Source organism: Arvicanthis niloticus, chromosome 1 (assembly GCF_011762505.2).
Source record: "Arvicanthis niloticus isolate mArvNil1 chromosome 1, mArvNil1.pat.X, whole genome shotgun sequence".
Classification (NCBI taxonomy): Eukaryota; Metazoa; Chordata; class Mammalia; order Rodentia; family Muridae; genus Arvicanthis; species Arvicanthis niloticus.
This window is the reverse complement of record NC_047658.1, coordinates 150,886,617-150,911,740: the sequence shown is the minus strand read 5'-3', so window position 1 is coordinate 150,911,740 and position 25,124 is coordinate 150,886,617. Positions and strand designations below refer to the sequence as shown.

The 25,124-nt window shown below is 43.5% G+C and overlaps 1 protein-coding gene and 1 long non-coding RNA gene across 2 annotated transcripts in view; both read right to left on the bottom strand.

The window, feature by feature from the left end:
• Positions 1 to 13,636, bottom strand: part of Wnt8b (Wnt family member 8B) — a 33,500-nt gene extending 19,864 nt beyond the window's left edge. Inside the window, exon 1 of the mRNA XM_076932146.1 lies at positions 13,603 to 13,636. Coding sequence (XP_076788261.1) covers positions 13,603 to 13,636 — 34 coding nt within the window. The remainder of the gene's footprint in view (positions 1 to 13,602) is intronic.
• A 3,367-nt stretch (positions 13,637 to 17,003) lies between these two features.
• On the bottom strand, positions 17,004 to 21,851 carry LOC143437276 (uncharacterized). Its single transcript, XR_013106851.1, has 3 exons — positions 21,663 to 21,851; positions 18,132 to 18,287; positions 17,004 to 17,139 (listed from the first exon to the last, which is right to left on the bottom strand). It is a non-coding gene; the product is annotated as an uncharacterized LOC143437276 (long non-coding RNA).
• Between the last annotated feature and the right edge of the window lie 3,273 nt (positions 21,852 to 25,124).

The following is a 25,124-nucleotide window of genomic DNA, read 5'->3' as shown; positions in this document are numbered from 1 at the left end:
GAGGGCTCACTATCTGCCACTCTTGCTCCCCAGACTCTACACACCTCTTTTATTCCTGTTTCTCTTGCCTCTGAGTTCTCTGACCACACTGATCCTGACAAACCAAAGAATTATTGAGCTGGGATCTAAACTCTTGTCTTCCTGATTTTTCAGCAAGCTCTCCTAAACATGAAGCAGTCAGGGAGCTGAAGCAGGGGCATGCCAACTTTGATGGGGCACTCCCAGAGCTGAGGCAGGGGAGCTCAAGTTCTACGTCAGCTTGGCCCACACAGAATCCATCTCAAAAACAAAAAGAAACAACAAACAAGCAAAAGGCCAAAGGAGGGGTTACAGGGAGGGTGACAGATAGGGAAGTGCTTCCCTAAAGGGACAGAGGGGCGGGCAGAAACCTACCTAGAGGATGCAGGGGTTTGAATGAGTCTAAGAGAAAAAAAAATGAATATGGACTCAATGACAGTGACAAAACAAAGGCTTTGTAGAAAGAGGATAAACTCTGTGTGACACAACAGTGCTCTTTGGGTCAGCTGTATGAGTCACTGTGACTGGGGTATGTGTAGCATAGGAGTAGCCTGGATCATTAGGTAGGGTTCAGTAGTGGAAGGACCCTTTGCTGTGTTAGGAGTTCATCATCAGTGAGAAAACTGGAAACCAGGAGAAATACATACGAACATGCACACACATGCACCACATGCACGCACATGCATGCACAAGAACACTCCCACACGCATGCGCACGGGTGCCCACAGGCACACACTTTTTAATTTTATCATTCACTCATTTGTATGCATGAGGGTGTCTTTGCACATGCTTGGGGGTACTAGCCGAGACCAGAAGAGGGTGTCAAATCCCCCAAGTTGGGATTACAGGTGGTTGTCAGCCACCACACAGGAATTCTGGAAACCAGCCTGAGCTTCTGGATGAGCAGGAAGTGTTCTTAGCCTCTGAGCCATTCCTCAGCTCCCACTGCAAGTTTTAAGCAACATACAATTTTGTGGGAAAGTGGCTACTTTTTCAGCAGCCATGAAAGATGGACAGAGAAGGGTGGAGCCAGAAGCCGAGACAATTTAGCCTGATTTCAGAAATTCAGGTAGGAAAAGACAAAGATTGGAGTATGGCAGTAAACAGAAGACACCAGATTTAGGTTACTGACTAAGACAACAGACGCAGCTAGCCCCGGGGACTAGCTTGACATTTATTTAAGTAAAAGCATCATTTAAATTTTAACCAGGTAACCTAGAGACCAGCCCAGTGTCACACAGCAGGGCTAGCTGTAGACACCTGGAGGACAGCTAGCAACACTGCCAGCCAACAGGGGGAGCCACTACTGTGTACAAGGATGTGGTGGGAAGATGGGAGAGAAAGAGAAGCAGAACCGTTTGAGCACCAGGAAGAGGGGTGGAACTGGAGACCAGAAGGTAGAGAGGAACAGCCTGCTGTGACAAGCCAGTCCCGCCACTGCCACCCGTGGCTGTATGAACATTCTTGCTTCCTTATTTGTACTCATTCATGTGTCTCTTCAGTGTACTGAATCTGAAGTTGTTCCTTTAAGGGAGAGACAGCGGGAAGCTTGCCTGCAAGGTAGGGTGCCTTGTAATAACATCAATATGCTAGCACCAAACAGGAGTCACCTTGGAGCTAGCCTCAGCCACGCCTTCGGTGACTGCAATACTGGGAGGCATTCTTGACTGTGATTTCATGAGAACTTCTGAGCTAAGACCACCCTAGGTTACCCTAATCCCATCCCATAAAAACTGGGACAGAACACAGATGTTTATCATTGAGTTATTCTGTTAAGCTTCAGAGTGATTTGTTATGCACCAGTGGATAATTTATACAAGGAGGTTTGCAGATACCGCATCAAATTAAAGATGTTTACTTCTAAGCCTAGCATTACAGGAAGTATCTTTTAACGACTTGGGGCTAGAGAGATAGCTCAGTGGCTGAAAGCACTTGCTTTTGCAGAGGACCTGGGTTCAATTCTCAGCACCACTATGATGACTCACAAACATTTGAAACTCCAGTTCCAGGGGATCGGTTGCTGTCTGGAGGCACAGATATACACGCAGAAAAAAGCACCCATATACATAAAATAAAATGATTTCAAAATTTAAAATAAAAAATGAATTAATTTTTTGTTTTGTTCAATTTACCCATGGAGTGTATGACCTCTCTTTAATATGTAAATTGATGAATTATGTTGGACTTTATGTTAAAGCAAGTGTTACTGGAATTAAAAACATTTTACATCATTAGGCCTGTGCTCAAGGGTCTCTACCCACTGGGCCATCTTGCCAGCCCTCAACTATCTGAAATTTTTAAGATTCTATCGTTCTATTTCCTGGCTCTCACTCATGCCCACTTGCTGCCTTTGTGTTTGTGTGTTTTGAATGTCTGCTGTGTGTCTGTCAGCTTTCTGAGTGTCCTCTGTGTGTCTGTCAGTTTTCTGAATGTCCGCTGTGTATCTGTCAGCTTTCTGAATGTCTGCTGTGTGTCTGTCAGCTTTCTGAATGTCTGCTGTGTGTCTGTCAGCTTTCTGAATGTCTGCTGTGTGTCTGTTAGCTTTCTGAATGTCCGCTGTGTGTCTGTCAGCTTTCTGTACCTCTTGTGGAACACTGGAGAGAAGCTGCTTTAAAGAGGAATGGATTAATTTTAGTTCATGGTTTAGTGATGTCAATCACTTGTTTCTTGGCCTCATTTCTGAGGTCAGGCTAGACATCAGGGCAGAGAGTAAGCATCAAAACAGCTCCTGGGAAGTGGAAGTTGATATATCCATCCACACCTGTCCACACACACTGGCCTGCCTGCCTCCACTGGCCTTTTTAAAAAATGTTTAAAATATTAATTTATTTTGTTCGTATTAGCATACATCTGTGCACCGTATGCACGCCTGGTACCTGCAGAGGTGGGAAGAGGGCGTCAGATGTCCTGGAACTGGAGTTAAAGACAGTTGTGAGCCACCATGTTGGTGCTGGGAACTGAACCTGAGTCCTCTGGAAGAGTAGTCAATGCTATTAACCTCTGGGTCATCTCCCAGCCCTTCCTTCTAAAATGATTGTGTGTGTGTGTGTCCATATGTGTATGGGTGCCTTTAAGGCCAGAGAAAGGTGTTGAATCCCCTGGAGCTGGATCTACAGGTGCTTGTGAGCAACCTGAAATTGATGCTGGAAACTAGATCCAGGTCCTCTTGAAGAATAGCTCTTAACTGCTGGACCCTCTCTCCAGCCCTTAGATTTTTATTACATTTGTTTGTTTGTGTTTTGAGGAGTAAGCCATAGGGCACATGGAGGTCAGAAGACCACCCCTTGCACCACTTGGAGCCCAGTGATTCCAGCTGCCAAGCTCAGTGGCCAGTGACTTTATATGCTGAGCCATGTCACAGCGCAAATGCTGGTTTTATCTTTGACTCCCCTTCTTCAAACGACTCCTCTAGTTAATTACTCACTTCATAAGAAGATGCAAATATTTTATCCACAAATTCCCAGATGTTGTCTGTGGGTTCGTCACTCATGTTAGTGTTTTGCATGAGCTAGAAATGAGAGTCAGGTCGCACTTCTTAAACGTATCATTGCACTTCTGGTCTTCCATGCACTTTCATGTTTAAAATATTTTGCTTTTAAAGATTCACTTATCTTTGTATGGGGTGTTTTGCCTGCATTGAAGTCTGTGTGCCACATGCATGCAGTGCCAATCTGGGGTGGGGGTGGGCAGAGCCTAAACATATAGAACTAGTAGAGAAAAAAAATTGCTACGATCAATTCTAGTGAAACCTTGAAGTTCTTTAGGGGATAGTTTTGAAAACAAGGGGGAAAAAAGCATTTGGAAGAAATGGATAGATTCCTAGACACATATAACCTACAAAACTTAAATGAGGAGATAAAGAGTTTATGTTATAGAGGATCTAAACAAGAGAAGCTTAAAGCAGGAGCAGGCTCCTAACAAAAAAAAAAGTCCAGGACTGGATGGACAGACTGGCCATTTCTAACAGACCTATTTTAATAAAATACAAAAGAAAATAATGTTATCACATTCCAGAAACAGTGAAGCAAGCAAGCAAGCAGGCAGGCAGCCAGCCAGCCAGCCAGCAAGTAAACAAGACAGCAAGCTAGCAAGTCAGCAAGTAAGCAAGCCAGCAAGCAAGAAGTAAACCAGCCAGCCAGCAAGTCAGCAAGTAACCAAGCCAGCAACACAGGCCAGCGCAAAACAAACTCAGTGATTGTGTTGTAGACTTCTGGTCTCGTTGCTTTGATTGAGCATTTTTGTTTTGTTTTGTTTTTGGACTTATTGGTCTTTTGCTTGTATATTATGGTTTCCAGTCTAGTGTTTGAGCTTTTGTTGTTGTTGTTGGTGGTGGTCGTGGTGTGTGTATGTGTGAATTTCTTCTGTTTTTTTTTTTTTTTTTTTTTTTTTTGAGGGGGGTTATTTTATCTTGTTTGTTATATTTTTTGTTTGATTTTTTTTTGTTTGTTTTCTTCTTGTTTTGTTTTGGGTTTTTGTTTCCTAAAGAAAGGGAAAATGACATTGAGTTGTGTGAGTGAGATGGTGCAGAGGGTCTGGGGGAGGTGGGGGAGGGGGAGAACGATCAGATCATATTGCGTGATTTTTTTTCAATACAATTTAAGAACATTAAAATAACAAGTAAGCTGCTGCTCAGCCTGGAGAATAAACTATACACACACATATACTTACATATATACACACACATATACTTACATATATACACACATATACTTACATATATACACACACATATACTTACATATATACACACACATATACTTACATATATACACACACATATACTTACAGCCAGCATTGTACCAAATGGGAAAAACTGAAAAGCATTTTCTTTACAATCAGGAACTATACCAATACACCAGCTTTCTCTCTTCTTAATAGAATGCTTGATGTCTTGGCTAGAATTAGCTAATAAAACAAGATGAAGAAATAAAATGGATTTCAATGGGAAAGGAAAGACAGAAAGCATGAGACTAGACTTGGAACCCTGAAGACTCCACCAGAAAACTCTTAAATTTGTTGAACACTTCCAGCAAAACAGCAGGGCAAAGAAATCAACATGCAAAAAACAATAACTTTTCTATATACCAGTAAAAAAAACAAGAAAGAATTCAGAGGGGATGACATCAGATAACAATAATAACCAGATTAAAAAGTGAAAAGCAACCTACAAATAAATATGATCAAGAAGGGAAAAGATGGGCCGGGCAGTGGTGGCGCACTCTTTAATCCCAGCACTTGGGAGGCAGAGACAGGTGGATTTCTGAGTTCGAGGCCAGCCTGGTCTACAGAGTGAGTTCCAGGACAGCCAGGGCTACACAGAGAAACCCTGTCTAGAAAAACCAATAAAGAAAGAAAGAAAGAAAGAAAGAAAGAAAGAAAGAAAGAAAGAAGGAAGGAAGGAAGGAAGGAAGGAAGAAAGAAAGAAAGAAAGAAAGAAAGAAAGAAAGAAAGGGAAAGGATCTCCAAATTAAGACATTGAAAAAAGAAATGGAAGAAGACATTACACATGGAAAGTCTTCCATGGTCATGGATTGGCAGAATTAATATTGTACAACTGACTATATCACAGAAACTGATCTATAGATTCAGCACAATCCCCATGAACATTTTATTTCATTGACATTTTTCACAGAAGTAGCAAAAACAATCCTAAGACCCATATGGTAGCATAACAGACCAGACCAGCCAAAGCGATCCTGACCAGAAAGAGCAATTCTAGATGTATCACGATACTTGACCCCAAACTATACAACAGCAGCAAAAGCATAATACTGGTAAAGAAAGAAGCAAACAAACCATAACCCAAAGCAAACAACTAAAAAGCCAGGCAGAGGTGACAAAGGTGTCAAAATCACACATGTGGGCTAAGCCTGTCTCTCTTTAACAAAAGGTACTGGAAAAACTGGGCAAGTGTGTGAAAAAAAAAAATGGACTCTTACCTTTCACCCTGCAATCAAGTTCAAAATGAATCAAAAACCTGTATCTCAGAAACTTCTAGAGGGAAACAAGTCTTCCTGAGACGTATGTAGGGTCTTTTGAAAAGAATTTGGTGTTCACAGGAAATAATAGCAAACACTGACAGATACAGGTGCATGGAACATAGAAGCTTGCACACAGCCTACAGAATAGGAAATATTTGCTAGCTATACATCCATTTAACTCAGGGTTAACATCTAGACGGGGAGATAATAAGGTCCATGTAATGATATACATGCATAAAAACGGCACAGTGAAACTTAAAACTACATAAGTTTCTGAATTTTAGAGACACAGACTCTTCATAGTAGTGTTTAAGATGTATTGAGCAGGGGCTGGGGGGGTGGCTTGGAGGCTGGAGCACTTGTTGCTCTTGCAGAGGACCCGGGTTCGATTCCCAGCATCCACGTGTTGGTTCTTGCCTTCCACCCTTTGAAGCAGGGCCTTTCTTGTTTCTGCTCATGTCATGCCTCCGTCAGGCTGGTTAGGCTGTAAGCTTCTAGGCTATTCTGTCTCTGTCTCCCATCTCATCACAGAAGGACTGCGATTACAGATGCGTGCTTCTACATTGAATTTTTCTTTTTTTCTTTTGCTCTTAATGTAGGTTCCAGAGAATGAACTCCTGTCATCAGGACTGTGTGGTTAACACCTTTACTCACTGAAACAGCCCCTTACTATTATTTGGTTGGCCTTCTTCTAGCCACTGAAATTTCAGATTTATTCCTACGACCTCCTTTGATAGGAGTGGCCAAAAAACAGGGGAGATTCTAGGATCTACATCCTTCGGTACTTTCAAATCTTCTGCTCTGTCGAACTTGCTGATTCTATAGAATATCCAAATATATTCACAGAAGTCTATGCATGATATGTGGGCCCCATAGACAAAGATTTTGAAAGGGGTGAGGGCCAGTGGATGTGATAGTGCATGTCTTTAATCTCAATACCTGGGAGGCAGAAACAGGCAGATTTCTTTGAGTTCTGAGCCAGCCTGGTCTACACAGCAAGTTTCAAGCCAGCCAAGAACTCACTACTACATAGTGAGACCTTATCTTTAAAAAAAAAAAAAAGAAAGAAAGAAAGAAAGAAAAGGAAAAAGAAAAGGAAAGAAAGGAAGACAGACAGACAGACAGACTAGAGGCTTGGTGGTGCAAAACCTGCTCTCCAAAATGAGTACTTCAAAGTGGCATCTCTGTTGCATGGCCATTATTTCAAGCAGGGTACTTGTGTGACCCCTGGGTTTCACAGAGAACTTTGAAGGAATGAGGGAGAACAGGAATGTTAGGATCCCAAGAGCTACAACTGGTGCTGAGAGACCTAAGGTTATTGCTGACTGCAAGAAGGTAACTTGATAGTTTCAGGGAGGATCAGATCAAAGTGTGGGTGTGTGGGGGGTGGGGGTTGGATACAGTAGCACTCAGGGAAGGTTCCTTTCCAAAGTAGGACCTTTTCAGCAAGAAGAGACATCACTGTCTGAACAATGTAGCATCTTGCCTATCAACATCGCTCCAAGACAGTGCATTCGTTCACTCAGCGTCTATGTCATAGGTGCTCATGATAAGTTAGGTGCTGTCTGGGCATTAGGGATTCAGCTATGATGAGCAAAAAGAACCCTTGTTGCTATGGTGATGTCATGGGGGAAGTGGAAAACAAACTTAGGCAAAGGATTTCATTTCATTTGATACATAGTGTGAAAGAAGGTGATTTACAAACAGGGGGTTAACCAAAGGCTGACCGTGGATATGTGGAATAATAATAGATTTCTGAGGTGACAGCCAAGGTGAGGAACAGGAAGAAAAACCAGGAAGTAAATCTAGGGAAGAGATCGAATGAAGAGGAACAAAACTCGCAGAGAGGCAGGCAGGTTTTGAGGGCAAGGGCAGGCCTGTATGTGGAGCACAGTAACTGAAGAGGCGAAGAACCTTCCAGGTGCCTAGATTTTGTCTTAAGAGCATGTGGAAGCAGTAGGAGGGGTTGAAGCAGGCAGGTATCATGACATGGCTTATATTCAGAAATGTGTTCCAGTTGCTGAGCAAAGAAGGGATTAAAGGACTCACAGACAGGAGCAGGGAGCACCATGCACACAGGTTCTGCAGTGCTCCAGGAGCAGGGGGCACCATGCAGACAGACTCCACAGTCATCCAGGTCAAAGACAAGGTGATTTTGCCAAGGCCAGAAGCAGTAAACAGCAACAATTTTCCAGTAGTTTGGACCCATCCTTTCCAAAAGGAACTACATTTCTACTATTTTTAAAATTAAAATAATACAGATGCTGCTGCTGCTGCTGCTGCTGTTTGAGACAAGGTCTCTATTTAGTCCCAACTGTCCTGACACTTAGCACGTAGACCAGGCTGGCCTTGAACACACAGAAATTCCCCACCTCTGCCTCCTGAGTGCTGAGATTAAAGGTCTGCAGCACCAGATCAGGCTTTTGTGAGAACCTTTTTTTTTTTTTTCAGTGCTTTCTGAATGGTATGTTTGTCCATCATCAGACACTTGGAAGTATGTTCTTAGAAATGACAGTTCTTTTTTGTTTTGTTGGTTTTTGTTTTTTTGTTTTTGTTTTTTTGTTGTTTTTGTTTTTTTGAGATGACAGTTCTAATCAAAGCAGTGCCACTGTGGTGTTGGGCAAAGTCTTGATGAAGCTGTGTTTGTGCTTTATACACCAGCAATGGCTCCCCCTCTTGGTCGTTTTCTTTTCTTTTTTTTTCTTTTCTTTTATTTTATTTGTTTCTTTCCTTCTTTTTTTTTTTTTTTTTTTTTTTTTGGATATTTTATTTACATTTCAGATGCCATCCCCTCTCCCCATACCCCCCACCACCACCCCAGAAAACCCCTATCTCATGCTCCCTTTTCCTTTTTGCATTTATACACTTTTTAAAAATGTTAGTCAAAGGCTTTATAAGTTTGGTAATGCTCAATCAGAAGTGTAACCCACTACCCAACCTAGATATATCAACTATCTTTGACTGGTGGAGACACGTGAACATCTGCCTCCCTGTCTCCCCCCTCTTTCTCTCTCTTTATCTCTCTCATCACCTAGCTTCTCTTCTCCTTCTCCTCCTCTCCTTACTCCTTCTCTTCCTCTCAGTACTCCTCCCACCTTAGCTCCTCCTACATATCACCGTTCCTGTTAAAATAAAACTTTTCTCTCAAAATACAATTAGAACATAATTATGCCAATTTGTACCAGTGAGGTACAAGATAGTCCTAATACCCAGTCCATCATTTTGTTGACTAACCAGAACCTCTGTCATCTCTCCTAACTAAAACACTTAGTTCTGAACCTGGCTTTTTCCTTGGCTTTAGAATGGATGTCAGCTGAAAACCATCTACTCAAATCTTTTCTCTCAAGGTAAATAGCCAGGATTGGCTATGAGACTATAAGTTTTCAACCCTGTCAGAAATCCAGGATGACTGAGTTAACTAAAATTGTGGGAAGCACAAAGCATAGCTTCTAAAACTTAGCCAATTTCTAGAGACCTCTGAACACCTGGACACTCCCTATACTACAAAACGTTGGAGCATCTGTTCTTTAGCCTTCTGGCCCAGGATCATCTGACAGACCTTAGTGGTGCAGAATTATTAAGGGCTGATTACTCTGTCTAGGCAGATATAATCAGTTGACTATTCTGCAAGTGTGTGGTCGTTTTCTTGAGATCGCCCCATGCTTATTGGAAATAGTGTCAGAAGGATTCGTCAGGGCATATCAAAAAGCTTGTGTGCCAGGCTGTCAAGTCACTGAAAGTTTATCTTTGTGATGTTTGGCGTCAAACCCAGAGCCTTGTGCAAGCTAAGCAAACAGTCTACCAGGGAGCTATCTTCTGGCCTCTGTGCACACCGGGCATGCATGTGGTGCATATACATCCACGTAGGGAAATTTCACACACAAAATAAAAAATGAATCTTTAAGAGGAATAACACTATTAAGCCACCCCCTCTCTCTGTGCACGCACGTGTGTGTGTGTGTGTGTGTGTGTGTGTGTGTGTACCCCTGCATGATTTTATGTGCCCTATATTATGCTGGAGCTACAGATAGTGTGAGCCACTATGTGGGTGCTGGGAACAGAATCCAGGTCCTCCGGAAGAACAGAAAGTGCCTTTAATTATTGAGCTACCTCTCTGTCCCCTTGAGACATAGTCTTGCCATGTAGCCAAGGCTGGCCTCGTATCACTGTGGAGGACAGATTATTCTTGAACTTTTGTTCCTCCTGCATCAGCCTCCTGAGGCCTGAGATGGCAGGCATGCGCCACCACGACCAGCTTCAATGAAGACACTTATGAGTGAAGGGATGTCATGATTAAAAGAATTTACAAAGTTAAGTTGATGAGGTCTTGGGATCGATTCCTGCCATGTCTCGCTCCCTGCCCCAGTATAAGTAAAGACTGGACTAAGAGCGAGACAGGAAAATGATTGAGAAAGCATTGTGCAGATCAGAAATAATAAGGATTTAGATTAGAATGGTGTAGCTGGAACCGCACAGGGAGTAAAGGGTCGACCCATAGAATGCCTTGGAACCAATGAGTGTTCGTCAGAGGGAAAGAAGTGCTGAAGGAAGGACACTGAGGTGCTGAGTCTGAATGCCAGGCTCCATCACAAGGGAGTAAGATACTGAAAAAAAGATGATTCAGGGATAAATGAAGTTGGATAGACTGTTTCACAACTAAGCAGATATATAGCACTTTAATTGGCTAAGGTGATACAAAGTACATTGTGTTTTTTATCAAGAAAAGAAAGACTCAGTGGATGAGGAATTGTGTGGTGACATCGGGCTGTTATGTTAGCAATGGTAGCCTAGAGGGAAGAACATCGTAGTTATGACTTTTCTCATATGTCATGGGAACAAGTGTGGCCCACTTGGCTTAAGTCCTGGTATGGAGAAGTGCCTAGTGACCCTGTGGGCTTGTCCAAGAGCCTCGATTCTCCAGAGGATGGACACTTCTTTGCTTTCTTTTTTTCACAGAATGTTGGTGCTCAGGCCAAGCAGCTATCTTCAGAGCAGGGCATAAAATCCCACATGCATAGTGGGTTCACAGGAGTGGAGGGCATAGAGGAGATCAGAAGAGCAGTAAGGCTCTTCCCACTGCTGGGAAGAGCTGACACTAGACACCACAGGCAGCCTGGTGCCCAGTACAGCCCAGGCTCACATTTGAGGCTTACTGCAGCCTCAGAGGCAGGTGACTAGCTCCTCTCGCAGTCAGGATTAGGAAACACTAGGAGACATTTTAAATCATCCCACAGTGAAGAAACTGTTAAGTCAGGACACAAACCCAGATCTGAATGACACTGAGGACAGCCTGGTCCTGTCCTGTTTCCCTTCCTAGGGTGTTCAGCACACTGAAGGGGACAGCGCAACTTGGTTCTTGGAATCAGTGACAAGATGGGTCACAGGGCCACTCACTAAATGGGCTTCAGGAAACTGAACAGGCTGCCCTCAGCATGCAGATCCCTTGAGGATACTGAGCTGAGAGAAGGGAGCGGTGTTCACAGAGCCTCACAAGGACCAAGCCCCTTAAGGAGGCCTCTGCTCTCCCATTTCTTTGTAAATCATACAACCACATCATCTGGTGAGATTTTGGGGAGATCAGGCGTCTTCCCACATTTAGGAACCAGACTTCCTTGGGATGCAATGTGGAAGTCTGTAAGACAGTCCCTTGGCGATTGTGTTGGTTTGGGAACTGTTGGAAGCATCCCAAGAACGGGCTGTGGAGAGTGGGGGTGGCTTCCTTAACTGGAAGAGTCACAAGGGAGAACCTAAGGAAGGCTCGTGGGCAGGAAGCCTGGTAGCGTCTTCCTTCCACCTCCCCTTCTCCTACCTTCCTGCCATCCCTTATGCCTGGTTCCTGCAGTCATGAAGTTTTCCTGCCACTTGCAGGCAGGACAGTGACGCTTGGAACAGCAGCGCCACACAGTGGAAAGGAACAAACACTACATCGCTAAGCACGTTGCAGGATGGCGCTTTAGTAGAGCCAGGGTTTGCAGGTGTCCGGGTGTCCTGCAGGGGACAGCACGTCCCTACGTGTTTACATAGAGACTGTCCGAAGGTTGTGGGTGCGTGGTTTCAAGGGAAGTCCATGGTGAGGACATAGGGTTGGCGGTTTGTGCTAGATCCAAAACCGCAGTCGTCCACGTTGTGAAACTAGAATAAATTTGGAAGAGAGTAAGTGCAGAGACAGGAGCTAGCCTTGTCTTGAAATTGAACCTGTATGACTGTGGTGGTTGTTGTTACACCATGTACCACCAACGCTCTGGATGGCTTTCTAAATATGTCTGACACGCGCCCACTGCCAGGCACTTCTTCGGGGACAATTCTTTTTAAATGTGTACATGGGTCAGACATTAGTTAACACATTTTTAGGCTCCTCTTTCAGTGATATTTCAACACCGTGACACATAGGTTTGTGTTGATGGAATGGGGTTGGGTCACAATAGTACTGGTTTTCTTGTCTTTGTTGTTGTTGAGGGTTTTGTCTAAGGTTTATTATTGCCTTTATTTATTTATTTATTTATTTATTTATTTATTTATTTATTTATTTATATGTGTGTGAAGATACATGAGTTTAGTACCAAATGCATGCATGTGTCCACAGAAGCCAGAACGCTCATGTACCCTGGGACTGCAGTTACAGACGTGAGGTGCTCTACGAGTATGGGGACTGAACCACAGTCCTCTGCAAGAGCAGTGACACATGTAACCACTGGACCATCTCTCCAGCTCCAGTTTGTCTGTCTGTCTTTCTGTCTCTGTCTGTCTGTCTCTGTTTCTCTCTCCGTGTGTCTCTGTGTCTCTGTCTCTGTCTCTCCCCCGTCCCCCGCACCCCCAACTTCTCTCTTGTGTAGCTCTGTCCCAGGGACTTACAATGTAGACCAGGCTAGCCTTGAACTCAGAAATCCACCTGTCTCTGCTGGGATTAAAGGCATGCACCACCACATCTGACCTAATTATACATGTTTTTATTGGTTCCCACCTGGTAAAGTTCTCTCCCTCCTCCCTCCTCTCCCATTTTACATTTCTGATGTTTGTACCTGGACACTTTCTTTTCAGTGGCATGCTTAGTGACCCAGCTAGATCAATATACCCGGAATGACTATATAATAAAGTATACCTAAATCTATATATTCACGTACTTGGCTGAGTTTTTATGAAAATTAGCTAAAGATACGTTAATGCTGCATAATATTTGTGTATCTTTATAGAGCACAACTGGTAATTTATGGTAATTCAACAATACAATGTATAATAATCAATCAGGATAATAAACATTTCTTTCTCTTCAGACATGAGTTCTCCTTTAAAGTTTTTATCACATTAATTTATTTATTGTATATATGTGTATGGGCATGTGTGAGCCATGGCATACATATGGAGATCAGAGGATAGTGTGGGAGTTGGTTCTCTCTTTCCATTCTGTGTGACCTGAGGGTCAAATTCAGATCATTGGTCATAAATAGCAAGTACTCACACCCACTGAGCCATCTGGTTGACCCAAATGCTGGTTATTTTTATATGTTGGAAATTTTATCCTTTAGTCAATATGATCCCATCCTATAAAAGGTTGACTTAATAGTTTCCACGGACCCTGTGTTTGAACTTTCTGTATCTGGCTTACCGCCTTTGGCATAATGGCCTCCAGTTCCACTCATGTTGCCAAAAATCACAGGACTTCATTCTTGTTTGTGGCTGACTAATACTCCATTACACACACCACATTTCAAACTCCATCCGTCCTCTGAAGGGCTTGTGGGTGATTCCACATTTCTATCATTGTGAACGGTGCTGCAATCTCCGAACTAGCACAGGTCTCTTTTGAGGGAACAATACCACCGTCTTTGAACTTACATCAGTTGTGGTGTCACTGACTGCTACGGTTTTATTTCCAGTTCTGTGAGAAATTTCTAGATTGTGTTTATGACTACTATAGTTTGGGTTCCCTTTAACACCCTCTTATTGTTTTTTTTTTTTGGAGGGGAATGTTTGTTTCGTTTTGTTATTTCTTTGATAATAGGCATCCTAACTGGATGAGGTGAAAGGTGGTTTTTTACAAGATTTATTTTTATTATTTTTTTAGGTATGTGCATTCATTTCACCTATATGCATGCATATATGTTTGTGTATGCTCTGTGTGTGTGTGTGTGTGTGTGTGTGTGTGTGTGTGTGTATGTGTAGGCACTTGCAGAGGCTAGAACAGGGGGTGGGGTATCAAATACCCTGGAGCTAGTTACAGGGAGTTGTAAACTGCATAACGTGGGAGATGGGAGTTGAACCTGGGTCCTCTGGAAGAGCAGCAAGTGCTCTTAACCACTGAGCCATCTCTCCAGTTCCTGATGTCCAGCTTTTGAATTTATTATACATTCCAAATAACAATCACAAGCAGAAGAATGGAATTAGGATTAGGTCTCCAAGCACAATAATCAACTCTGAGTGGATCAAAGGCCTTGGAGCCAACACATGTTAAAATAGAATCTCGTCCTTTCGTGGTTGAATGTTATCACAGAGTGCATTGCTACCAGAGGGTTTTGGTTTTGCTTGTTTGATTGGGCTAATTGAATATTTTAGCCATTTATCTCTTGATGGGCCTTTGGGTTGCTTGGATGATGTAACTACCACGAGAGTGCAGGTGTCTCTCGACAGACCAACTTCGTCTCATTTGGATGGAGTTCAGTAACAAGTCTTTCAGTACCTTGATATAGTAGTCTGTTTTATTGAGACAGAATCCTGTGACCCCTGACTGGCCTCAATCTTACTATATAGCTGTAGATGATATTTAATTCTCCTGTCTCCATCTGTCTAGTACTGAGATTACAGGCCTATTTTTAATTGTGTGTATGTATATGCATGGTAGACACACGTGTATACATGTATGCTTATCTATGCGTGTATATGTGGAAACCAGGCAAGGATGCTGGGCATCTTCTTCACCATCTCGCTGAGTCTGGAACTTATTATTTTGATAGACTGGTTGGCCAGCAAACTCCAAGAATCCACCTGTCTCTGCCCAGTAGCAACACTGAAGTTATAGGCATGTGTGCTTATGCTGTGTTTGTCCTTGGGGGACCTGCCTGTCTCTACACTCCAGTGCTAAGTATGCCCAGCTTTTTACAGGACTGCTTGGAATTTAAACTCAGGCTTTCGCATTTGCACAGCAAATGCTCTTCTTACCCACTGAGCCTTCCTTCCCTCCAGTGCCTTTCCCCTATTTTTAATTTTGAGGAACCTCCAAAATGTTTTTCATAGCACCTCACTAATTTTCATTTTCACTAGCAATGATCCTATTTTGTAACTCTATTTTGAGTGAGATTGAACCACAGACCTATCCCTTATTTTTTGTTATTATTTAGTTAATGTATGTAAGTATATGTCCAATGGGGAAGGCCATAGAGGGCCCTGTATGTCAACATGGCTGCCTGAGATTCACTTCTCTATCTTGAGCTGGGTCCACTCCTTGGATGCAGCTTTGCTTAACGAATGCGCCACAGCAACGGCATCTCCAACATCTTAGGTCTCAAACACAACCCAAGCTTCACGGCCACAGCTGGATGCCATGGCCTCTGGGGGTCTCTACTCCTCACACAGGGACTTCCCTACCACACATTGCCTGCACTCAGCAGCTCTCTGAAACCATGAATAAAGATTCCATGACCCTTCCTTCTTGAATGTTTGCCACATGGATGACAAACCATAGATGAATTGGCAGCCAGCTTGTGATGGATCCTCGCTGCATGAAACCACGTTAGCAGCAGTCTTTAGATGCAGTTGTTTTTAGGATGAGGAAAGTCCTTAGGCCTTTTTCCTTTCCCAAGTTGGAGGCTTAGTTAAGAGAGGTCTCTCCCTGAGGGTAGCCCTCCCTTTACTCCAGCGCAGATGCAGCATCTCCTTACTCTTAGCTCATTCAGCACAAGTAATGGCTGTAACATAAAGTTTCCTCGTTAAATTATATGGTATTTCCTGCCTTACTTGCTTTTTTTTTTTTCCATTGTAAACTATAAGAGTGATCACTGATAAACATATAACAGAATCAATATTAGGCGGTCTTAAAATTTTCTCTGCCAAATAAATTGCTCTTTTGCTTTTAAACTTAGCCCCAGGAAAGTTCTTGGGATAAGAGCAGAAGGAAGCCACCATTGAAGTGGGAATTTTTGGTTTTGTTAGAGACTCAGTTGTGTCGTGTGATGTTTTTCTGGAAGCTGTCTTATGAGAGGATGTTTTACTAAAACAGGCATTTGAGAGGCTGTTTGCTGAGAACAGACATGTGGTGTTCTTCTGGACGCTGCCTGTTGAAGGGCATGTGATATTTTGCTGGAGCAGATGCTTGAGAGGACATGTGATGTTTGGAAAGAGTGTAAGTATAAACCAGCCTATCATGAATGACGCTTTGGCGTTGGTTTGCCTTGCTGGTCTTCCTTGGGTTTTGCTGATGCTGGTCTCCACGGACATCACTCTTGTATTGATTCACTTTTATTTATTCTCTGATTCACTTGTTGTGACTTGGTAGAAAGAAATGCACCAAAGAACTTCTGGCTGCTTGTCACTTCAGCTGACTCAGGCAGATCTGCAGAGCCTTGCGGTTTCTTCTGGATCTACCCAAAGAACTACTTCTAGACAGATCCACACCCCCTTGTCCTATTAACCATCTTTCTCTCCGGCCTTTGGCCAGTGAGCTATAAGGGAAGTTGAAAGGTTTAAGAACCCTTATTAAAGTAGATTTTGAAAAATATAAGTCTACACACAGTTCTTGTTGCAGTATCATAAGAATAATCTGTAGCCCAGTTTTGGATATTGTTTCTCATGAAACGTATTGAGTTGGCCTTTTTTAGTCACAGGCTCCTACTAGGGTGGCCCATTAATCTCTGCTTACAATGTTCAACCGTCTTCCTAATCCAAAATTCCAAAGACTTCCATATTCCTCCAAGACACAGCACAGTCAGGTCTGCCACAGCAACACCCCATTCCTGGAACCAATTTCTGTCTTAGTTTTCTATTGTTGTGATAAGACACCATGACCCTGGCAACTTACAGAAGGAAGAGTTTATTGGGCTTACAATTCCATAGAAGTCAGAGCCCATCATTGTAGAGAAGCTGGCATCAAGCAAGCATGGCGGCTGAAGCAGAAGCTGAAGGAACACATCTTAAGCTGCAAGAAGTAAGTCTGGCCAAAAAAAAAAAAAAAAAAAAAAAAAAAAAAAAAAAAAAAAAAGCTATATGGAAACTTCTAAAAACATAAACTAGAACATTCACATGATCCAGCAATATCACTTCTGGGTGTGTTCTCAAAAATCACAGCTTACAACCAAGGTACTTCCACACTCTGCTCATTACGGTACTATTTACAATAGCTGAGTCATGGAATCAGCCTAAGAGTCCATCAACGTTAACAAAGTAAATGTGGCATATAAACTTAATGGAGTATTGTTCAGTTATAAAAAAAGAGAATAAAATTATGTCATTTTTCAGGAAGACATGGTGAACTAAAGATCACCGTGTTAAGCAAAGAAAGCCAAACTGAAAGATCATGATCACATTTTCTCTCATGTGTGTGGGAGAAGAAGGGGAAGATGAAAGATATGAACTCCAAGGCAGGGAACAAGGAGGGTAGTTTATAGGGAGCGAGACTGAGCCAACTGCATTATGTACAGGGACGGAAATGCACATTGCAATCCCATTTTGTATGCCAACTTGAAAACACACTTGGAAAATGCCTGTTTAACTCATATTTGCACATGTACTTTGTGCTGACTATTTTGGTGTCAAACTAGGTACATGCTAGAGTCATCTGAAGGAGGGAACCTCTATTGAGAGAATGTCTCCCTAAGATCATTCGTAGGCATTTTCTTAATTAGTGATTGGTGGGGGAGGGCTCAGCCCATTGTGGGTGGTGCCATCCCTGGACTGGGTTCTTACAGAAAGCAGGCTGAGCAAGCCATGGGGAGCGAGCCTGTAAGGAGCACGGTATTCCTCCAGGTTCCCGCCCTGTTTGAGTTTCTGTTCTAACTTCCTTCAGTGATGTGGAAGCATAAGCCAAACAAACCCTTTCCTCCCCATGTTGGCCACGGTGTTTCATTCATCACAGCAACAGTGACCCCGACTAGGACTCAACATTCTCCTTCCACCGTGTTTTAAAAGCAAAATCCAGACACTTACATATCATTTGTGTCTGTTTCTAAGCAGAACAATCCTCAGCCTCTGAAGTGAATGTTTCTCTCTGGAAGCTTTTCATACTGTCGGGAGCAAAATAATCCATTGATTTCCGTGGTGTAAATGCAAGAGGATGGATCTGGATCAGTGACTCGGTCACGGCTGTAAAGAAGAATAAGTGAGTCTGGAAGGAGTGAGGACCCGGAGCAGAACGCATTGGTTAATTGGGTTTCTGATTAACTACGGGTTAATGAGAAGACACTTTTGTCTGAAATCTCTCTAGATTGCCTCAGTCCATTTCCTTGCTTTAATAAGTAACCTAATGAACATAATTAAATCTCCTCTTACGGACTCCACATCCTGCAGAGCCTCGGGATCATCGCTCTGAACACAATATGTAATTCTATCCCACACTGTAGCCGCAGAAGGTACCGGAATTATGGGCGGCTCCTACATGGTTCCTTACTTAAAAATGTAAGCACATGCTGGGAATGGGCTCAGTCGCAGGACACTTGCCTGGCAGGCTCAGCACGGCATAAGTTAACAGATATTAAATTAATGAATCGACATGACTTGTGTCTTTCAATGTATGTAAATTTGTCATAGATAAACAAATAAATGCCTGTTACATAGTCTGAAAAAACAGACCAATCCTTCATTCCACAGGGACTTTCAAGTTCATGAAATTTAACACCGTTGCATAAAACATTTTTTAAATAAGTTAAAAACCTAGGGCCAACAAATATCAAAGGCGATCTCTACAGCCAGAGCTACAACAGAGTCTGCTGACCGAAAACCCAAAAGCCTTGTCCCTGTGGTGGGCTGTCACTGCCATTGATCTAAGTAAGATGTGAGCTCTACGGGCCAGGGGCTTCTGAGTACTTCATTCAGGGATTTATTCTTGGCATCTGGAGTGACCTACCCCTCAGAAACCCCCAATAAATGCTAAGTGCATGAAAGAGTGAAATGGAGATTGGATCTTTATTATGCACGAGGCAGCTCGACTTTAGAGCAGGTAACAGATGAAACCCATGGCCAGTGTTTTACAACATGCAGCTTTACCTTGACTTGTTGGACAGTCATTAAGATTGATAATACATGGATACAAATTAATATGTGGGCTGGGAATATAGCTCAGTGGTAGAAGATTGTCTAGCACATGCCAGGCCCTAAGTTTATGTCCCAGTATTGAAAAGAAAGCAGACACACACACACAAACACACACACACACACACACACACACACACACACACTTGCCCCTAAACTAAAACGAGCTCAAACTTTGAGGATAGAATTATAAAAAAAGAGAAAGATAGTAAATAGATGCTACAGTAAGACATCTTAAACCACTCTATGTGTGTTAGATTCAAGCACCAAGTGGTTTTAATTAGGAGCCCAGATAGTAAGCGGTTAATGTACTTTACGGAGGCCTGATGTGACGGTGGTACACGTATATAATCAAAGCATGTTGGAGACAAGAACACTGGGTTTAAGCCTCTGTCTACAAACAAATTCCAAACAGCCACCACCAAAAAACTCACTCTGATGATATCCACAATAATATTGTAGACCGAAAAATGCAAAATTCAGCTTATAAAGACATGGTGAGCCACCAGGTGGTTGGTGGGGATTGAACTTGGGACCTCTGAAAGAGCAGTTAGTGCTCTTAACCGCTAAGCCATCTCTCCAGCCCATAAAGCTGTCTTTCAATGTACCATCGCCAGGGTTAACACAGCCCTTCAGTAAAGCCAGTAGGGCCATCAAAACATGGGAACAGAGAAAAGGCTGATTCTGGACCAGTACAAGTTGTGTTCTTGACCCTCAGGTTTGGCAAGTGTGCTTAGAGGCGCCTCCTATGAGGATGTGCCTCAGACACAAACTGGGAAGGAGGGACTTGCAGAAGCACTCCCCTAAAGGATGAGTCCAAAACCCATCAGCTCAGGCAGCTACGGTTTTGTGGTTGATGTGTTTGGACAGACTCTTGGTTTTGACAATACAGACTAAAGATGGTGCTCACCCTACAGAGGTGCACTCACCGTCCTATTCCTGAAAATCCTAGACCTCCAGATCATTTAAATTTTTCCCCTTTGTCATGACTAAACCATAGGCTGTCTGAAGTCAAGAATCCCAGCACTCAGGAGGCAGGCATATCTCTGTGAGTTTCAAGGCCAGCCTGGTCTACAGAAATGAGCTCCAGGACAGTCAGGGCTCTGTTACACAAGAAAACCCTGGCTCAAAAAAACACCAAATTGAAATAAAAATCCTGTTCAGTTCACAACTGTGTGTGCAGTGTGAGCTGTGAAGCTAGAAGATAAAAGAAAGCGGAAGAGTTGTTGAAGTTGCTTTTCAGGGACATTTCAGAGGCCACGGACTATGCTGAGGTGATCCATCAAAGTATAAAACAAGGATTGTGTGGGGCTCAGAAACCCATCCCTGGGTGGAAGAGAAGATGGGGAAATGAAGGCTTCTCTTTTTGTCCAAGTTGCAGGCATGGGGATGCTTTTGAGCCTGCCTCTGAATTCCTTAATCCTCATGATCACAAACGTCCTTAGTGAACAGAGGTTTGTGGAAACTCAGTCACACAAGACCATGTTCCCAGCTGCCAAAGTTCACTGAATACATTGTTGCTGTTTCTTCCTTATTACTTGATGTTGCCTGGTTTCTGAACACAGCCAATAAGAGCCTGCCATGTGCTGGAGAGATCGGGGAGAGGCTGGGATTTCTGCGTTCTAGACCTTAGACTTCTGCTCAATCCACTCTACCCTTTTCTGAGCCAGCACTTTCGGAGTTGAGCGAATGACAAGGTGGTAAAATGACTGGACGTAAAATGTGTAGAAGAGGGAACTCCCCTGAGTCCCCTTAGACTGAAAAAACAGCCTCCACGGAGCAAAGGCACAAGGAACCAGCTGCCTGGGGAAGCAGTGTACTGCACATGCTCCAGACTTCAGGGCTTACAGACTTACAGATCTGTGTGAGACCTCGAAAGGCAGGGGTGTTTTGAGGGTCTGGTTTTCTGTTCTATAGTCTAGAAAAGTCACATTTCATGCCAAGATCCCTTGATTATACAATTCTAGAAACTTTGATAGTGGACAAGAATCTACACATCAATCTACTTTCCCGTTCCCTTAGTAACGGTGGCTCATGGACGAGTCACTGAATTTGGTTTACAGCTCAACACCTTTAGGAAAGGAAATGTTGCCTTGTGTTAAAGCACACCACACAATTTTTGAGGGTTATTTTAAATGGTGTGTGTGTGTGTGTGTGTGTGTGTGCATGTGTGCACGTGTGTGGGGTGGGGGTGGGGGTGGTGATGTGCAAGCATGAGTGTAGGTATCCAAGAGGTCAGAGATCTCAGATCCCTGGAGGCTGAGTCACAGGTGGTTACCAGCCATCTGATAGATACAGGGTGGGAATCAAACCCTGGTCTTCCGGAGCAGTGGGCACTCTTAACTTCTGAGCCCTCTCCAGCCCCCTAATGTTTTGATTGCTGTGCTAACATCCCTGTGACTAGGAAAAAAAGAACAGGAAAGAACTTACTGCGACTTACACCCATAAGCCAGAGCAGAGGGTAAGGATTCATTTGGAGCTTCTCAGTCAACAGATTGCCTGATGGCTATTCTGAATTTTTTCTTTACTCTCTCTGTTGGCTAGCTTCTTTGCAGAGGCAAGTCTGGGGAGCATCCAGAGGTTTGCAGAGAGTGCTCTTTGTAGAAGGGCCTTCACTGAGCTGTCTGTGGGTGAGAGGGATAATTGGTTAGCCAGACCTGGTGATCACTGAGGCAAGGGTTGGCTATAGTGACCAAGAGAAAACGGTCCAATATTGGGTTGCCTCTGATACTTACACACCCCCCCCCCCACACTTCTGGACCTCCTTCTTGCCCTGAGCTTCCATGTTGTCTCCCTGTCAAGGACCTTCACTAAGGTTTTGTCCCCCACTCAACCCGTACCACTTTGTTTTTGTTTTGAGACAAAATCTCACTATGTAGCCTTGGCTTAGAACTTGCTATGTAGACCAGACTGGTCTTGAACTCACAGAGATCCACCTGCCTCTGCCTCCACCAAGTGCTAAGATTAAAGTGGGGAAACACCTTGTCTGGCTTCTTTTTTTTTTTTCCCAAAGAAAACAAAAACAAAACAAAACAAACAGGGGGCTGGAGAGATGGCTCAGCGGTTAAGAGCGCTGACTGCTCTTCCAGAGGTCCTGAGTTCAATTCTCAGCAACCACATGGTACCTCACAACCATCTGTAATGGGATCTGATGCCCTCTTCTGGTGTGTCTGAAGACAGTAACAGTGTATTCATATACATAAAATAAATCTTAAAAACAAAAAATCCCCAATAACTTGACTTGTTATTTTTTTCCTCTCTGTATGTATTTGTTTTTTTTTTACGAGATGACGCGGGAGACGGGAGAGACACGGTGGGACTCGAACTGGCGCACCAAGAGACCGGGCGCCCTCTGCGGGCGGGAGCCTTAAGAGCCAAGCCACCGGCGGTTCGCTTCTGTATGTATTTGTAATTGATGTGTTTCTTGTGTACGTGGGTGCACATGTGGAAATCAGAGGACAACTTGTGGGAGCTGTGTCTTTCTGTCATATGAGTTGTGGGGGTTGAGGTCAGGTCATCAAGCTTGAGGGAGGCTTCTTTAACCTACTGAGTCTTCTTTCCAGCCCCGAAGAAATCTTCAAATAGTTGAAATCTAGGTTGTAGCTCAGTCAGAGGTTTTGCCTGGCACATTGACACCTCAAATCTTTATCACAGAGGAAAAAATCACCTTGCTAACCATTTAATGAGTGAGCTGCTCAGATTTGCTGAATTTAAATTCGCTCCTCTTCTTTCCAAATTTGCCTAAATCATCTGGCCCTGTCCCTTACTTTATGGAGGCAGGGTCTCTTGCTCAACTGGAAGCTTGTCTTTTCAGCTAGAATGGCCAGCAATCTCCTGAGACCCACCTGTCTCCACCCAGCTTACTGATGTTGACTGACACTCACAGCCAAGCCTTGCTTTTTTTCATGGGTATGGAGGATTCGAACTCAGGTCCTCATACTTGTACAGCAAGCATTCTTACTCACTGAGATGAACTTGGGTTCACACAGCTACTGCTCTTACCCACTTAACCGTCTCCCCAGCCCCTTTTCTATCCTTCTTTTAAGCCCCACAACTATTCACTTTCTCTAACCCTCAACACTGGGCTCTGTGCCCCTGTCTGACCCCTGGTTTTCAATTTCTAGTGTTCTACAGTGATTTTGTTTCTATTCTCACTTCAGTTTCCCCCATCCTAGCATGTTTCTGTCTCAGCCTCTTGAGTGTTGGGATTACAGGCATGTTCCTCCACACCTAGCTTCTCAGTGCCTTTCACTTGTTTTCTTCAGGTCTCTGGAAGGCTTAGCAGGCTATCTTCCTGTGCCAGACCCTATCTGAGCTCCTTGAGGCTTCTACTTGGTGACCTTCACTCTGCTTGTACCACAAGCTCTTTGAGCAGAGACCATGTCTGTTTTGCTCATTGTTGCCTTTCTAGTTACATGACCCAAGACAGGTTTTCACTACATACATATTCCTTGACCTTGTTACATAAATCACGGATGAACAACGCTTACAAGCTCTCCCTTTAGGTGCTAGATGAGTATGCTAACAAAGGCTTGCTGGAAGCAGCAACCAAGCACAGGATTCTGTTTATTTCCCCAAATGAGTGGCAAGTCATGGGACTCAGTATTTTTGGAAGTAGAGCATGAGGAGATGCTGGGTCCACGGGGAAGATGTTGTCCTGCAGCGACCAGGAGCTTACGGCAATATCCAAATCACACTGTGTAGTTACTAGTTACCAGGAGCAAGAAGAAGGAAATGAACTCAGCTTCATCCTGGCACATTGCCAGCCACAAGAACTTTCTCTTGTCTACCATGTCAGGTGAGTATTCCAGGGTGAACTCATCTTCCCAAGAGAGGGGGAAAATAGCAACTAAAAGCTGGTGTAAAATGTTCTTTACCATTTTCAGATGCAAAAAATAAATAAATAAATAAATAAATAAATAAATAAAAAGTTTTTCCTATTGTGGAATTGAGATTAACCTAGGCCATTGTCATGTTATCTGTGATGAAAGCCAATCAGAACTGCCATCTTTCTTTCTCCTGCCTCATCTTCCTCTGCTGCCTTCCTCTTCCCATCCTCCCTCCCTTCCTCTCCCCTTCATTTCTGTCTGCCTTCCTTTCACAGATTCAGTTCCATTGCTCTTGGGTAAGCAAGGGAGATGTCTTCGTTGTTGCTGGGATTTGCAGGGAAGAAGTGCCTAGAATTTAGTAGCACAGTGTGAGCAGGTGAGTGGGCCTTGTGAATGGACTGCCTGGCCTTGGGTCCTGGGCCTGTGGTGGATAAGCAGGACACCCTCATAGAGGGCCAACTTGGCATGTTGTGTTGGACCCCAAGATGACCATTTGGTGAAAAGGAGCTATGTCAGTGGTCCTGGAAGGAGCCTGAGGCCAGGAACATTTCCACTGAGGTGTCTTACAGGTAGACACTGTGGAACGCTCAACAGTTTGAGGGGTTTTGTTTGTTTATTTGTTTGCTTGTGTGTTTGTTGTCTGGTTGGTTTTACGAATGGGTCTCACTATACCGGGCTGGCTTGAAACTCCAGATCCTTGTCTTTTCCTCCAAAGGCTAGTATTACAGACATGCACTTCTACAACCTGTATCACTGATGATAAATCCATGGTGTTCACTGCTGGGATGGGTGGGCGTTTGAAGGTGAACATAAGGGTCTTTATCTCACTTTATTAGACAGGTTATTTTAATAGATTGCTTTACAAATGTCTTCATGGGGCCCTTCTTTTGCTTTCTGGCCAGCGTCCTACAATTGAGAGTGCAAGCTTGTTGAAACTCTCTCCCGGAAGCTTATTATTATAAAAACAGAAATTAAGCAAGTAGAGTTTTAAAAGCCCTTTGGGCCTCACTGTGCCATGCTCTCCCAAGCTGCTGGTAAACATTTCACAAGCCAAATTGGCACG